The 16,418-nt window shown below is 41.5% G+C and overlaps 1 protein-coding gene across 4 annotated transcripts in view; it reads left to right on the top strand.

The window, feature by feature from the left end:
- FLACC1 (flagellum associated containing coiled-coil domains 1) overlaps window positions 1–16,144 on the top strand; it is a 36,292-nt gene extending 20,148 nt beyond the window's left edge. For 3 of the 4 annotated variants that reach the window (XM_081581884.1, XM_081581882.1, XM_081581883.1), the window contains 5 exons: window positions 1,539–1,642; window positions 5,138–5,200; window positions 8,825–8,914; window positions 9,032–9,141; window positions 15,641–16,144. In XM_081581884.1, coding sequence (XP_081438010.1) covers window positions 1,539–1,642; window positions 5,138–5,200; window positions 8,825–8,914; window positions 9,032–9,141; window positions 15,641–15,767 — 494 coding nt within the window. In that variant the 3' untranslated portion in view covers window positions 15,768–16,144. The remainder of the gene's footprint in view (window positions 1–1,538; window positions 1,643–5,137; window positions 5,201–8,824; window positions 8,915–9,031; window positions 9,142–15,640) is intronic. The other variant, XR_014079998.1, reaches the window with a different exon arrangement.
- Window positions 16,145–16,418: the final 274 nt, after the last annotated feature.

Raw genomic sequence — 16,418 nt, 5'->3', positions numbered from 1 at the left:
TGGGGACATCTGTAGGATTGCAGACTTGTCCAAAGTTCCAGGGAAAAAAAAGGCTCTTGAATTAGTTTCAAATAATCACTTTTTGGGAGAGGGGCAACACGATCCATTACATGGAGAGTCTCTATACTCCCATGTCCCCCCCAAAGGAAGCCATGTTTGATGTATTTTCCAATGAGGTATTTTTTGAGATAAAGTGTAAAGCACATTGATTTGATATATTCATATATTGCTATGTATTCTTAACATTTCCAACACTTAGCAGAGAGCTTGGATCATACAAAGTGCCCTATAGGAGACTCTCCTACCTGCCCCGAGCTTCTTCATAAATGAAAAAAGGAGAGAGAAATCTCTGAAGATTCTGCTTCCTGACCTAGAGGACTAATTGAGGCAGAAGTGGGGCCTCTATAAACTTATTCCACATCCTAGCCCAATCCAATTCAGATCCGATTTAGTTGATTTTAACAAGCCGCTCATTAAATGCAAATACTCCCTGGGAAAGGTCCCTTCCCTCCCTGAATTACCAGGAGATAGCGTGAAGACCCTGGAGTCAGGCTGGGAAATGGGGCATGGGACCGCTCCTGCTTGAGGCTTTCCTGGAATCTTGGTGTAGCATAGCCCAGATCGTTGACCAGACTCCCAGCTACTCATACTACATCCAGGCCATGTTGTCAAAGTCTATGCTAATATGCTAAAACCAGTTTTGGAAGACCAGACTTTAGCTGCTCACAGTGTGCCTCAGTCCAGACTTATCTTGTGATCCCAGAGTTTGCCTCCCTACCCAACCCCAGCACCACTATGCTGAAGAAGAGATTTGTATGAGACCTTCACCTGTCCATCATCCTGTTTAATATTACAATTCTGCTGGTAGCTTTCCCAGCCCCTCAAAACCGTTTAAGCCTAGCTCTGCCTCAGGACTAAGTACAGAATACATTTTATTTCTGGAAAAGTCATGTTAGCCAAGAGCTGTATTTTAGGGTTCGAGTATCCAAGAAAACATAGTGATTACTTCAGTAGATGCAATGGACAAAATAGTAAGTAACGGATCCAAAATAAACTACACAAAAAGAACCAGAGGTATTAGAAATAAGGGGCTTCCCTGGTGGTTCTAGTGGTAAAGAACCTGCCTGCTAATGCAGGAGACATGAGACACAGGTTTGATCCCTGGGTGGGGAAGATCCCCTGGAGGAGGGCATGGCAACCCACTCCAGTATTCTGTTCTTGCCTGGAGAATCCCGTGAACAAAGGAGCTTGGCGGACTATGGTCCACAGAGTCACAAACAGTCAGACACAACTGAAGCAGCTTAGCACACATGCATGCACTAGAAGTAAATACCATATGGCTGATGTGATGGAGAACCATCGCCATATTCACCTATTCTCAGACATCTCCAGGTGAGCATCAAAGGTTAAACACCAGGCTGAAGGGACCTTGAGTTTGACCCAGTCTGGAATTTCTACCATCTTCAGATATTCTGGTTTTCTTTGTGTGTCTATTTTTCCCACATTTACCCATATATGTGATTTCCTCATCTTCACAGAACATAAGATAACCAGAAAGTTTGAGTTAGAATCAGAAGAAGAAAGGAAGAAAATAAATGACTCCTACACAGCTATCTTTGAGAACTTCAATCAGGAGAAGGAGGTAACTCAGTGCAAACACATCAGTGGTTGAATGTGCAGTCTGGGTGGGATGTCCAGTTCCCGGGGTGCCTCTGTAATGAGGCAAACTCTTTGTCTTTGGGGTATGGTCCTCCTTTTCCAGCTTCCCTGGAAACTTCTGCAAGCAGACTGTCATTTTGCGGTCCTTTATCTAGACAGTCTTACCATAGGATTTTTGGAACGATAGTTGTAATTTATAGGAAATAACAAAATGCTAAAACATATGCAAAGCCCAGAATTCCCTACTTGCTGAAATCCCAGTCTCTGAATGACCTTCTCATCCTTGACTGTAACTGAAGAGAAAGGGCAGTGTTGCAAACTAAACTGAGCAAGTTTGGACATGTACAACTCATTTTGATGAGTTTTGACAAACATGTTCATCCATGTAGTGAAGTGAAGTTGTTAGTCACTCAGTCGTATTCAGCTCTTTATGACCCCATAGACTGTAGTCCACCAGGCTTCTCTGACCATGGAATTCTTCAGGCAAGACTACTGGAGTGGGTAACCATCCCCTTCTCCAGAGGATCTTCCCAACCCAGGGGTGGAATCCAGGTCTCCCACATTGCAGGCAGATTCTTTACCATCTGAGCCACCAGGGAAGCCCACGTAACCAACATCCAAATCAAGACCTAGAACATTTCATCAACCCAGAAAGCATGACTGTGTCCCTTTGCAGCTAACCCCTATCTACCTCAAAACCTGCACCAAGACAACCACTCTTTTTATTTATATGACTATAGATTTAGTTCAGTCTAGTTCAATTGCTCAGTCGTGCCCAGCTCTTTGTGACCCCGTGGCATACTGCAGTACGCCATGCTTCCCTGTCCATCACTAACTCCTGGAGTTTTCTCAAGCTTATGTCCTTCGAGGTGTTGATGCCATCCAACCATCTCATCCTGTGTCATCCCCTTCTCCTCCTGCCTTCAATCTTTCCCAGCATCAGGGTGTTTTCTAAGGAGTCAGTTTTGCATCAGGTGGCCAAAGTATTGGAGTTTTGGCTTCAGCATCAGCTCTTCCAATGAATATTTAGGACTGATTTCCTTTATGATTGACTGGTTTGATCTCCTTGCAGTTCAAGGGACTCTCAAGAGTCTTCTTCAACACCACTGTTCAAAAGCATCAATTCTTCAGTGCTTAGATTTCTTTGTGGTCCAACTCTCACATCCATACATGACTACTGGAAAAACCACATATTTGATTAGATGGGCCTTGGTCAGCAAAGTAGCGTCTCTGCTTTTTAATATGCTGTCTAGGTTGGTCATAGCTTTTCTTCCAAGGAGCAAGTGAACAGGTGAAACAACTATAGATTACTTTCACCTGTTTTTAAACTTCATGTAAATGGAATCATACAGTATATGTGCTTTATTGTGTAGCTTCTTTTCCCTCAAATATTTCTGTGCAATTTATCCGTTCATTGTTCGTATCAGTAATTTCTTCCTTTTATTGCGCAGTAGTATTTCTTTGTAGGAATATAACACAATGTGTTCACCATTTTTCTGTTTTTGGAGATTTTGGTTGTTTCTATTTTACAGACAAAGCTCCTATAAATACCATGTGTAACTATTTTTGTAGACTTATGTTCTCCTTTCTCATAGGTATATACCTAGATGTGTTATTACTGGACTCTATGGTAAAATGAAAGACAATTCTTTATAGGAATAGACTTCCCTGGTGGCTTAGGCGGTAAAATGTCTGCCTACAAGGCGGGAGACCCGGGTTCAATCCCTGGGTTGGGAAGATCTCCTGGAGAAGAAAATGGCAACCCACTCCAGTATTCTTGCCTGGAAAATCCCATGGACAGAGGAGCTTGGTAGGCTACAGTCCATGGGGTCGCAAATAGTCAGACACGACTGAGTGACTTCACTTCACTTTAAGGTAGGGGTAGGTTTAACTTTATAACAAAGTACTAAGATATTTTCCACAGAAGTTGTGCCATTTTTCTCTTGCATCTCAACTATATGAGAGTTGAGTTTGACCCAGAGTTGAGTTTGACCCAGTTGTTCCATATCATCAACAACGATTAATGTTACCAATCTTTTCCTTAAGAAGCTTTTTTTTTAATTTTGTTTTTTGGTTGCTCCATGCATCTTTGTTTCTTGACCAAGTGTTGAACCCAGGCCCTCAGGCCCTCAGTGACAGTGTGGAGTCCTAACCACTGATCTGCCAGGGAATGTCTAAGTATTGCCGATGTTTTAATTTTGGCTATTTCAATGGGTATGATCCTGGAAGAGAGCATGGAAACCCACTCCGGTATTCTTGCCTGGAGAATCCCATTGCCAGAGGAGCCTGGCAGGTTACAGTCCATCGGGTTACAAAGAATTGAACATGACAGAAGTCTGTGAGCACAGCACAGCTCAGCAATAGGTATAAAGAGCTATTTCATTATTATTTTCGTTTCTCTGATGACTAATTATGTCAGGCAAATTTTCATATGCTTATTGAACTATTTATATGTCTTCTTTTGTGAAGTTTGGTTCAATTTTTTTGCCAGTTAAAAAGAAATTGGGTTATTTATCTTTTTATAATTGGTATGTAGGAGTACTTTTTATACTATGAATACGGTTCTTTGTCAGATATTTGTAAATTCTGTGGTTTGCCTTTTCATTTTGCTCACATTGTCTCTCCACGTGCAAAAGTTTTACTTTTGATGAAAAGTTGGTTATTGACTTTTTCCTCGTATGGCAATAGCTTTTTGTGTCCTCTGTGAAACTGTTGCCTATTCCAAGAACATGAAGGTATTCTAGTTTTTAAAAAGTTTCATAAGTTTAGCATTTATGATTCTGTGATCTATTTTGAATAATTTTTTTTTTGGTATGGAGCAAGTTAAAGGCCTTAGGTCATTTTTTCCATATTGATAGTCATTGTTTTGGAATGATTTGTTGAAAAAAATGTCCCTTTCTCCATTAAGTTACCTTGATGTCTTTGTTGTATTTGAGGAGGCAGGGGGCAAATTCTCCATTTTGTTCCATTCAACTATTTGTCTATATTTAGGCCAACAACACAATGTCTTAATTTCTGTAGCTTGAAATCAGGGAGAAAAAAAATCTTCCAACTTTGTTCTTGTTTTTCAGGTTATTTTGGTCCTTCTGCAGCCTTTGAATTTCTATATAAATTTTATAATTATCTTGTCAAGACAGCCTACTGGTATTTTAAGTGGGATTGCAATGAATGTAAAGCTTGGTCTGTGGAGAACTAGATATTTAACAGTATTAAATCTGTACGCTAACAAAAGAAAACTCTTTAATGAAAATATGATTGTTTTTAATATTTCTTGATACTCTAAGGTTGAGTCTGAGTAAGATTTTCATCATTTAACTTCAACATGTCATGTCACTATTTTATAATGTGTGCTTTATTAAAGCAACATCTGAACTTTGGTGAATATTGTATTCCTGAATCCTATTCTGGCTTTCTCAGCTTTCTGAAAGAAGTGCCAGAACCCCAGCTGCTGACCTTTTCTAAATAAAATTCTTTTTAGGAACTGTTAAAACAGCATGAAAGGGATACCTTGCAATTAGAGGAGCTTAGAAAGACAAAAGAGGTAAGCTTTTTCATTTTTCCTGTGGAATTAGCCTCTTACAAATATATTGCTAAAATGATACACTCTCAATAAAATGGAATCTATGATAATTTCCCCAAAACCATTAAAAAACAAAAGAGCTAAAGCTGAATTAGGGCTTCCCCAGTGGCTCGGTGGTAAAGAATCTGCCTGCAGTGCAGGAGCCACAGGAGACACGGGTTCAATCCCTGGGTCAAGAAGATCCCCTGGAGGAGGAAATGGCAACCCACTCCAGTATGCTTGCCTGGAAAATCCCATAGACAGAGGAGCCTGGCTGGCTACAGTCCCTGGGGTGACAAAGAGTCAGACATGACTGAAGAGACTTAGCACACATACACACAAAGCTGAGCTTGCTGGATTCACTGTCAAAAAGGATTTTAGAACTATCTGAAAAAAGAAAGCCACTGCTGTCTTTTTAGAGCCAGATCTGAACAAATATATGAACAATATACTGTGAGATCTTCAGTGTTAAATGCCTTCCACTTCTCGTAAGGCTCTAATGACAAATGGGCCTTAAACAGTAAAATGCCAGATTCTTCCATTCAGACTCTGAAAAGTACAATACTGTCTCTTGGGAACTCTGACTTGTTCAAGCCTTTCCTTAAAACTCTGAGTGTGTTTACCTCACTCCCACAGCCTCTCTAGGAACTTTTTTTCTGGAACAAATTATAGCACTTCTATAAAGGAGATAGCAGAAGGAAAATTGCTCAAACCCTCAAACTGCCTTGTGGTTCTTCTAACACTGAGAATTTAATTTGGATCCAGAATGGACCTGTTTGGGAAAAGATTTGCCATTCTGAAAGCATGGCATGACATCATAGAGCCCAGGCAGGACTTCAGCTTTGTTGGGCAAACAGTCATAATGTCCTACAAGGTAAAGGGGTAGACTTTGGTATGAGATAAGGAAAGGAAAGGAAAGGAAAGTCGCTCAGTCGTGTCCGACTCTTTGCGACCCCATGGACTGTAGCCTGCCAGGCTCCTCCGTCCATGGGATTCTCCAGGCAAGAACACTGGAGTGGTTTGCCATTTCCTTCTCCAGGGGATCTTCCCGACCCAGGGATCGAACCCAGGTCTCCCACATTGAAGGCAGACGCTTTAACCTCTGAGCCACCAGGGAAGTCCACTGGTATGAGATAGACTCAGTGTATTGTAAGAATGACTTTAATGAGCTTGACTACTAATTCTATCACTGTGTCATTTCTGGGTCTATTTCAATTAATTTATTTTGCTTCTCATGTATGGTCATATTTTCTTGGTTATTTGCATGACTGGTAATTTTTTTATTGGATGCCAGCCATTGTGACGTTTACCTTACTAGGTGCTGAATATTTTTGTATTCTTTTAAATGCCATTAACCTTTGTTCTGGATTCAGTTAAGTTACTTGGAAATGGGCTTCCCTGGTGGCTCAGTGGTAAAGAATCTGCCTGCCAATGCAGAAGACAGGAGTTCAATCCCTTACCCAGGAAGATCCCACATGCCAAGGGACAACTAAGCCCATGCACCACAACTACTGAGCTTGTGCCCTAGAGCTCAGGAGCCAACAACTACTGAGCCCACACATCACAACTACTGAAGCCCATGAGCCCCAGAGCCCGTGCTCTGAAACAAGAGAAGCCACCGCTATGAGAAGTCCATGCACAGCAAATAGAGAGTAGCCCCCACTCACTGCAACTAGAGAAAGCCTCCTTGCAGCAACAAAGACCCAGCACAGCCAAGTAAATAATAAAAACTAAAACACACACACACACACACACACACACACACAACCTTTTCTTAAAAAAAAGAAGTTACTTGGAAACAGTTTGATCTTTCAAGCCTTGGTTTTAAGTTTTGTTAGGCAAAATTAAAGCAGTCTTGATCTAGGGCTAGTTTTCCCCACTGCTGAGTAATCTCTGTGTATTAAAAGGGTTTTTATATTCTGGCTGGAGCGTGGCGGGCTACAGTGTATGGGGTCGCAAAGAGTTGGACACGACTGAAGCAACTAACACACATGCATGGTGAAAACATGAATTTCCCCAGTCCTGTTTTGGTCTAGGAAGTGTTCTGCCTGCTGGTGGTTCTTTCCCCTTGCCTCGTCTCACTCTGTTCCTTCTTGCCATCATGTAGCTCCAGTGGCACTGGACTGCTTACTGTTTTTTAACGGGCCAGATTTCTCCCACTTCAGGGTCTTTGTACTCCATCTTTTCCCTTCTTGGAAAGCTCCTTACCAGATATCCACATAGCTCACTTCCTTACCTCCTCCCAGTCTTTCTCCAAATGCCAATTTCTCAGAGGCTGCTCTACTTAAGGGCTCAACAGCCTGCCTGACACTTCCTTTTTTCTGTTTTATTTTTCTACACTGACTTATAACCATTCAACCTGATAAACTCAGTGAAGGCAGGGATTTTTGTCTGCTGCTTTCCTTGCCACTAATCCTCAGTTCCTAGAATGGTGCCTGCCATATCACAGATATCCAGTAAACTGCAAATTTTTGAATGAATAAATAAATAAATTTTATTCAGTTTTAAATAAATACTTCAATGAAAGAATGCCAAATGACCTGGTACAGTGCTCTGCCCAATACCATTGCAATAAAAGTGATGGTGCATGCATTCTCAGTCATGTCTGACTCTTTTGGGACCCCATGGACAGTAGCCCACCAGGCTCCCCTGTCCATGGGATTTCCAAGGCAAGAATACTGGAGTGAGTTGTCATTTCCTTTTCCAGGTGATCTTCCTGACCCAGGGATAAAACCCACGTCTCCTGCACTGGCAGGCAGATTCTTTACAACTGAGCCACTGGAAAGCCCCTCGATGAACCCATATCAATACATTATTATTAACTAAAATCCAATTTACCTTAGCGTTCCTTCTTTGTGTTGTACAGTAAGTCCCTACATATGAATAAGTTCCATTCTGAGAGTACGTTCAAAAGTCCAACAAAGTTAGCTAAGTACCCAACTAACACAATCGACTATATAGTACTGTACTCTAATAGGTTTGTAATGCCTTTCATACAAATAATATGTACATAAAAAAACAAGCAAACACAAAAAATAAAGAAAACATTTTTAATCTTACAGTACAGTACCTTGAGAAGTACATAGTACAATATGGCAGCTGGTATACAGGGGCTGGCACGCCTGTTTGCATCCTATAGGTTTTGTCACATGCATCATGCCACGCAGCCCCCACTGCAGCATCATACTGAATGGTTTCTCTGCCCTAAAAATCCTCCATCCTCCTATTCATTCCTTGCTTCCCTTCCCAACTCCTGGCAACCACTTGTCTTTTTACTGTCTCTATGGTTTTGCATTTTCTAGGCAGTCATGTAGTTGGAATTCATACTAGATATTTAATTAATACTTGTTTAATGAATGGATAATTGGTAGCTATTTTGACAACCCATGTGAGCTCTGGTGAGGGCTGGCTCTGGGGCAGTACCATTGAGGCTGTTGAGAGGGGTATAGACTAGTGAGACATAGAGGGGTAGAATGAACAGGGCATAATAACAGGGCAGGAGAAGGAGTGGCTAAAATTGATGCTTTCACATTCTAATCCAAATGTCCCGACAAGAGGATGGGTAGACATCAGTGCAATGTCCTGAAAAAATTTCTTCTTATCCAGGTCATAGAGGAAGAGTTGTGTGCTCAAGCTCTTATTCTAGAATCACTTAACACAACCCTCTACCAAACCCAGATGGAACTCCAGAGAGAGGTGAATCTTGGCTGGTGTGGGGATGGGAGCTGGAGGGAGGAACCCTCTGCCATGTAGCTCTGCCCCGGGTGACTCTAATTTAGGAAAGATGGCTATTAAAATGTACCTGTCTTTCAGAAAGCTGTGGTAGCAACTCTGGAGAAAACACTCCAGATCAAGCTTGCTGAAGCTGAAGATAAGTTTAAGTACACCATACAACACCTGACAGAAGAAAACGTTCATCTAAGGTATGAATGAAGCTGCTCAAAAACACGTGGCTGAATTATCTTCAGAAAGTGATAATAGGAATTCCCTGGCAGCCCAGTGATTACAACTCTATGCTTCCACTGCAGGGGGCCTGGGATCAATCCCTGATCAGGGAACTATGATTCCACATGTTGTGTGGTGATGGGTGAGGAATGGGTGGAAATGAACCTAGGTATTCCCTCATGAAGTCAAGGCACAGGCACTGTCGAGAGGGGGATATTCGGGGGCCACAGAAGTTACCTTCTGAGGTCAACACTTTTAAAGTGATGCTGGGAGACTCCTCTCCCTTTCCTATGTTAGTTTTTAATGCAAAACAACACATGAGGTTTATCTGAGACTCTCTGGGTTTATTCAGTTTTATGACTGAGAATTATTTTTAAATCCATGGCCTTGAGCCTTGTGATTTTCTATTAAGGGCCTTTTGGCTTGAAGGCCTTCTTTACTTATGGGGTATTAATTAATGCTAGGAAGAGGTTCTGAGGGATCTATGTGAATATCTTGATGGCAAGTGCACTGTGAATTTTGCCAATATCAGTTGGAGATTTTGCCCATAGGAAGATAGTAGTTGATTCAGTAGGGACAGATAATCAATGTTTCCAGAATAAATTTTAGGTCCATGACAGATGGAGCAATAAAAGATGTCACAGGGTCTTTTAATTCACCTAGTTGGCTGCTTTGATGATTGTAGTCAAATTCTAGAATTATTTTATATGGGGAGAAAGAAATTCCATCAAGAAACTTCTCTAAGAAATCTCAGCTTAATAAATGGGTAGGGATGGGGTAACTAAGGAGAAAGACATGTGTCTCAAAGGACCTAAACAAAAGGAAGTAAGTGCAGAGACAGGACCCTCTTATGGCTCATTGGAGATCCCCACTATCTGAAGTGTTTTAGAACTCTGAGGTAGGGGCCGCTTTATTGTAGTGGAGCTGAGCACTGCGACTGTGGCTCTGATGTCTTTTAGGATTGAAAGAGATTCATTCCCAACTTGGAGAAAAGTTTCTTCAAGCCAATTGGGAGGGAGGATTGGGAAGAGCCCCTGGAGTTCCTTGGAGCCCCATCAATGAGAACTGAAAGGATGTTGGGAAGGCTGGTTAAGAGGGTTAAAGCAACCTGAAGTGCTAGACTCTGTAAAATCTCTTTTCCAATGTCCTGGCTCTTTGCAATAACAAGAGAAAGTAGGAGGATTCTGGTCTGGCTTAGGAAATTTAATTTTGTGAAATTGAAGATAAGAATTTTGCTGGTCTTCTTTATGGGTGACTCATCCATGAGTGTCAGAGAGCTGGTTTGCCAGATGAACTAAATCTGGAGTGGATGTAAATTTACCATTCTATCTGGTCCTTTTAGCAGGGAAAGATTTCAGTTCAACCCATTAATAAGTAGAGTTAAAAGCTTCCTTGGTAGAATCAAACTCTTTAGGAGGACCAGAATTTTCTTTAAAAACAATCTGAAGTCAATTGTAATAGTCATGAACAGGTTTGTTACATTTTTATGTGCAAGCCTGAATTTTCTTCTAATCAACAGGCTTTGGAAAAGCGCTAGGAATCATGCAATGAAGTCACCTAGCGGTTGCTCAAGCCATATAAGTTAGTAGGTCTCCTGGTTGTAATTTTTGAGATCTGTTAGGATTTTCTTAATTAGCAGATTTCATCCAATACCGGGAGTGGCCTTCACAAACAAGCATGTATATGAACTATATAAGTTAGAGAAACCAGGTCAGTAAGTTTGAATGACTATAGTAAACTCCTAAGCAAATCTGTGAGGCTCTTTGGTTACTCTGAATCTTTGACTATGGCTCACAGATCAGCTTTAGTCCAAGGAGTATGAGAAATTAAGGAGCTGGATTCTCAGACTGCTTAATTTTAAAGGGATAGGTTCTGACAAGTTCAGAGGAAGAGGGAGTGGGGAGAATTTCAGAAAGAAGGGAAAGTTCAGTAAAGGAATTACTATAGGGGAACAAAGGATATAAAAGAAGTGTAAGCAGCATAGAAGGGAAGGAGGAAGATGGTGCCAGAGGCAGATTCTGGTCACAAAGAGCCAAAGAAGAGACTCAAGATGGAAACTGAGATGGAGCTTGAGACAAAGAGGCCAAAGAAGACGAGCCAGAAGCTTCAGCAGCCATTTTATCTTTCTTTTGTTTGCCTCAGTTAACCTTAAAAATCTTATTTTTGCAGACAGGCAATTTTAGACTCATGATGACATTTACTAGGCTCAAAATAAGCACTCCACTCAGTTCTGGAAAGTTTTGAACTATTGTGGTCTAATTTGGTTTTAAGAAAACTAAGTTTGGAGATTTCAAAAGCTCCCCATAATGGCCGTTGAGATCCTAACCTGCCTTTGATTTGGACTAGTCCATTTAGCTAGAAATGCACATGAGGAAGGACCACAGTTTTTTGTTTTGTTTTGAGGACCACAGTTTCTAAACATAAAACTGGTTGGAATCCCTGGGATTGGGATTTCAAAATATCTAGGTAACAGGGGTCACCTTTCTCAGAGGTTTCTCTCTGGAGTAAAAGAATAATTTTCAAATAACTCACAGCTCGAATAGCTCAATTCAAACAGCTTGCAGCTCAAACAGCCTACCAACTAATACTAGCCAGTACTAATGAAACAGCTTGATCCCAAAGTAGCCAGACCAGAGGTTTTCAGCCAGTTTCCAGGAAACAGCCCATGTTCCAAAGGAAGAGGCCAACAGCTTCAGCTTCAGTGAAGCAGCTCCTGTTCCCGAAGGAATGGGCTGACAGCTTCTCAACCAGCTTTAGTTGAAACAGTCTAATCACAAAATCAGACCAAAGTGCCAAATGAGTACTCACAAATAGAACAAGGCCTTAACCAGAAACCCAAAACCTTAAAATAGATTCTGAATAAAGTCAGAGAGCTTCAAATGCAAAGAGGGCATGGGTTCAGATCCAGGAGAAAGATATACCTTCAAACTCCAGGGTCATTGAGAAAAACAGTGAACTCAGTGGGCTCAATTGTGAGCACCACATCTGTTTGCTCACAAGTCCCAGAGCCATTGAGGATCATCTCTGGTCCCTGTGCTGCTGCTGCTGCTGCTAAGTTGCTTCAGTCATGTCCGACTCTGTGCAACCTCATAGACAGCAGCCCACCAGGCTCCCCCGTCCCTGGGATTCTCTAGGCAAGAACAGTGGAATGGGTTGCCATTTCCTTATCCAATGCATGAAAGTGAAAAGTGAAAGGGAAGTCACTCAGTCGTGTCCAACTCTTAGCGACCCATGGACTGTAGCCTACCAGGCTCCTCTGTCCATGGGATTTTCTAAGCAAGAGTACTGGAGTGGGTTGCCATTGCCTTCTCCACTCTGGTCCCTGTATTGGCCACCAAATGTTGATGTAAAACAAAAAGTCTGCCAGTTATTTCTCCAGCAATGATGGGTTTATTTGGAATCACCAAAGAATTTCAATTTTGGGTCTACAAACATGATCTACACATGGATATCACCAGATGGTTAATACCAAGATCAGACTGATCTTTGTAGCCAAAGATGGAGAAGCTCTATATAGTCAGCAAAAACAAGACCAGGAGCTGACTGTGGCTCAGATCATGAACTCCTTATTGCCAAATTCAGACTTAAATTGAAGAAAATAGGAAAAACCACTAGAGCATTCAGGTATGAGCTAAATCAAATCCCTTACAATTATACAGTGGAAGTGATAACTAGATTCTAGGGATTAGACCTGATAGACAGAGTGCCTGAAGCACTATGGACAGAGGTTCGTGACATTGTAAAGGAGACAGGGATCAAGACCATCCCCAAGAAAAAGAAGTGCAAAAAAGCAAAATAGTTGTCTGAGGAGGCCTTACAAATAGCTGAGAAAGGAAGAGAAGCAAAAAGCAAAAGAGATAAGGAAAGATATACACATTTGAATTCAGAGTTCCAAAGAATAGCAAGGAGAGATAAGAAAGCCTTCCTCAGTGATCAGTGCAAAGAAATAGAGGAAAACAATAGAATGGGAAAGACTAGAGATCTCTTCAAGAAAATGAGAGATACCAAGGGAACATTTCATGCAAAGATGGGCTCGATAAAGGACAGAAATGCTAGGGACCTAACAAAAGCAGAAGATATTAAGAAGAGGTGGCAAGAATACACAGAAGAACTATACAAAAAAAGATCTTCACAACCCAGATAACCACGATGGTGTGATCACTCACCTAGAGCCAGACATCCTTGAATGAGAAGTCAAGTGGGCCTTAGGAAGCATCACCATGAACAAAGCTAGTGGAGGTGATGGAATTCCAGTTGAGCTATTTCAAATCCTCAAAGATGATGCTGTGAAAGTGCTGCACTCTATATGTCAGCAAATTTGGAAAACTCAGCTGTGGCTACAGGACTGGAAAAGGTTAGTTTTCATTCCAATCCCAAAGAAGGGAAATGCCAAGCAATGTTCACACTACTGTACAATTGCACTCACCTCACATGCTAGCAAAGTAATGCTCAAAATTCTCCAAGTCTGGCTTTAACAGTACATGAACTGTGAACTTCCAGATGTTCAAGCTGGTTTTAGAAAAGACAGAGGAACCAGAGATCAAATTGCCAACATCCATTGAATCATTGAAAAAGCAAGAGCCCAGAAAAACCTCTACTTCTGCTTTATTGACTATGCCAAAGCCTTTGACTATGTGGATCACAACAAACTGTGGAAAATTCTTCAAGAGATGGGAATACCAGACCACCTGACCTGCCTCCTGAGAAATCTGAAGCAACAGTTAGAACCGGACATGGAAAAACAGACTGGTTACAAATTGGGAAAGGAATACCTCAAGGCTATATATTGTCACCCTGCTTACTTAACTTATATGCAGAGTACCTCATGTGAAATGCTGGGCTGGATGAAACACAAGCTGGAATTAAGAATGCTGGGAGGAATATCAATAACCTCAGATACGCAGACGACACCACCCTTATGGCAGAAAGTGAAGAACTAAAGAGCCTCTTGATGAGAGTGAAAATGCTGGCTTAAAACTCAACATTCAGAAAACTAAGATCATGGCATCCGGTCCCATCACTTCATGGCAAATAGATGAGGAAACAATGGAAATGGTGAGAGACTTTATTTTGAAGGGCTCCAAAATCACTGCGGTTGGCGACAGCAGCCATGAAATTACAAGATGCTAGTTCCTTGGAAGAAAAGCTATGACCAACCTAGACAGCATATTAAAAAGCAGAGACATTACTTTGCCAACAAAGGTCCGTCTAGTCATAGCTATGATTTTCCCAGTAGTCACGTATGGATGTGAGAGGTGGACTATAAAGAAAGCTGAGCGCCAAAGAGTTGATGCTTTTGAACTGTGGTGTTGGAGAAGACTCTTGAGAGTCCCTTGGACTGCAAGGAGCTCCAACCAGTCAATTCTAAAGGAAATCAGTCCTGAATATGCATTGGAAGGACTCATGCTGAAGCTGAAACTCCAATACTTTGGCCACCTGATGTGAAGAACTGACTCATTGGAAAAGGCCCTGATGCTGGGAAAGATTGAAGGCAGGAAGAGGAGGGGACGACAGAGGATGAGATGGTTGGATGGCATCACTAACTCGGTGTACATGAGTTTGAGTCAGCTCTGGGAGTTGGTGATGGACAGGGAAGCCTGGTGTGCTGCAGTCCATGGGGTCACAAAGAGTCAGACATGAATGAGCGGCTGAACTGAACTGAACTGAAATATGGTAAGCCATGTACAGGGTCCTACATAGCAAGGGAATAAGAATGCTTTTATAGAAGGGAAAAAGTAATAGGGGAGGGCTATAGTAAACAACGAGTCCATGACTTTTCTTTGCCTGAGTTCTTACTAGGAAACAAGAGGAGTCTTTCTTCCTTTTGGGCTCTGCTACCATCTCAGGGCGTGAGAGCTCCCCCTTCTGGCCTCCCTACTCTATTTAATGAAGAATAATAAAGTCGCTCAGTCGTGTCTAACTCTTTGTGACCCCATGGACTATACAGTCCATGGAATTCTCCAGACCAGAATACTGGAGTGGGTAGCCTTTCCTTTCTCCAGGGGATCTTCCCAACCCAGGGATTGAACCCAGGTCTCCCACATTGCAGGAGGGTTCTTTACCAACTGAGCTATCAGGGAAGCCCCATTGAAGAGTCTTCTGCTGGTATCTTTTTTTTACATGGGATTTAGGTGTCAATAGTTTACCTTTAGATGCAGCTGCATTTGGTTCCTATGAAAATCAACCTCAGGTCAGAAATTACACTGTTACCTGAAGATGCATCTTAAATCATTGAAGTAACTTTTGGTCAATACTTTAACAAAGGGAAATTGTTCACTGTGTTAATTTTGTAGAAAATTCTTCATTTGGGAATTTGGTAATCCAAATTTCATGTCTCCCTAAATTCAAAATCACTGCAAATATTGAAAGATACCAGTCCCAACCAGTGAAGGAAGAAAACCACATTTCTCTGCCTCCCAGATGTTTTATATCCCTTTCTACCCTTTACCTCTACAGTGATAAATCTTCTCTTTATAGGCAAAAGATAATTGCCAAAAATGAAGAAATTTATGATGAACGATCTGGGAGATCTACCTCTGTTACTATTTATGAGCATAATTCTGACACTTTAGAAGATGGTGGCAGTGAAACACAAGAATCATGAGAAGACAAGTTGGTCTCTATGACCAAAGATATTAGGAACCATCTCTGGTAGGCTTAAGAACCCCTGCGAGGTTTTCTTGAGAAATGCATATGGTGAGTTTAGCTTTTGGCTTGCCTTGATTCTACTTGTGACTTTTCACAATTTGTTTTCTTCTGAGTGACTGAGAATGTTTGAACTCTCATCTCAATTACATAGACATTCATGACTCTTCATTGAAAAGTGATTGTCTCTATACCTAGAGCTGAGAGTCTCTAGGCTTTGTACTATTTTCTCTTCCACCTTTACATATTTCATTACCAAAGACACTTACCTGGGACTTCTTTCTATTAAATGTTGACAATATTTTGGGGTGTGCCTTTTGTCCCCCAGACATTTCACTCGCAAGAATAATTTGTTGAATTGATCCCCCAAACCTTCTCTCTCTTATATGTGTCTCCACTCCCCTACTTCTCAATACGCTCCCTAACCTATGATTTGGGAAGAATTTCTGATGATTCCTCTCATCGTCTCTAAACTATTCCCAGAATCCAAATGTCCAGAAGTCAGGCAACTTAAATAAGGGAAGTGGGCTTGACATAAGAAAAAATAACCATATAAGCACAGTGATAAATGGCAACTGGCAGCAGTCTTAATGAGGGAACTGGGCAGGAT

The sequence above is a fragment of the Giraffa tippelskirchi genome, chromosome 3 (assembly GCF_054371585.1).
Source record: "Giraffa tippelskirchi isolate mGirTip1 chromosome 3, T2T-mGirTip1v1.2.pri, whole genome shotgun sequence".
Classification (NCBI taxonomy): domain Eukaryota; kingdom Metazoa; phylum Chordata; class Mammalia; order Artiodactyla; family Giraffidae; genus Giraffa; species Giraffa tippelskirchi.
This window is presented reverse-complemented; position numbering and strand designations above follow the sequence as displayed.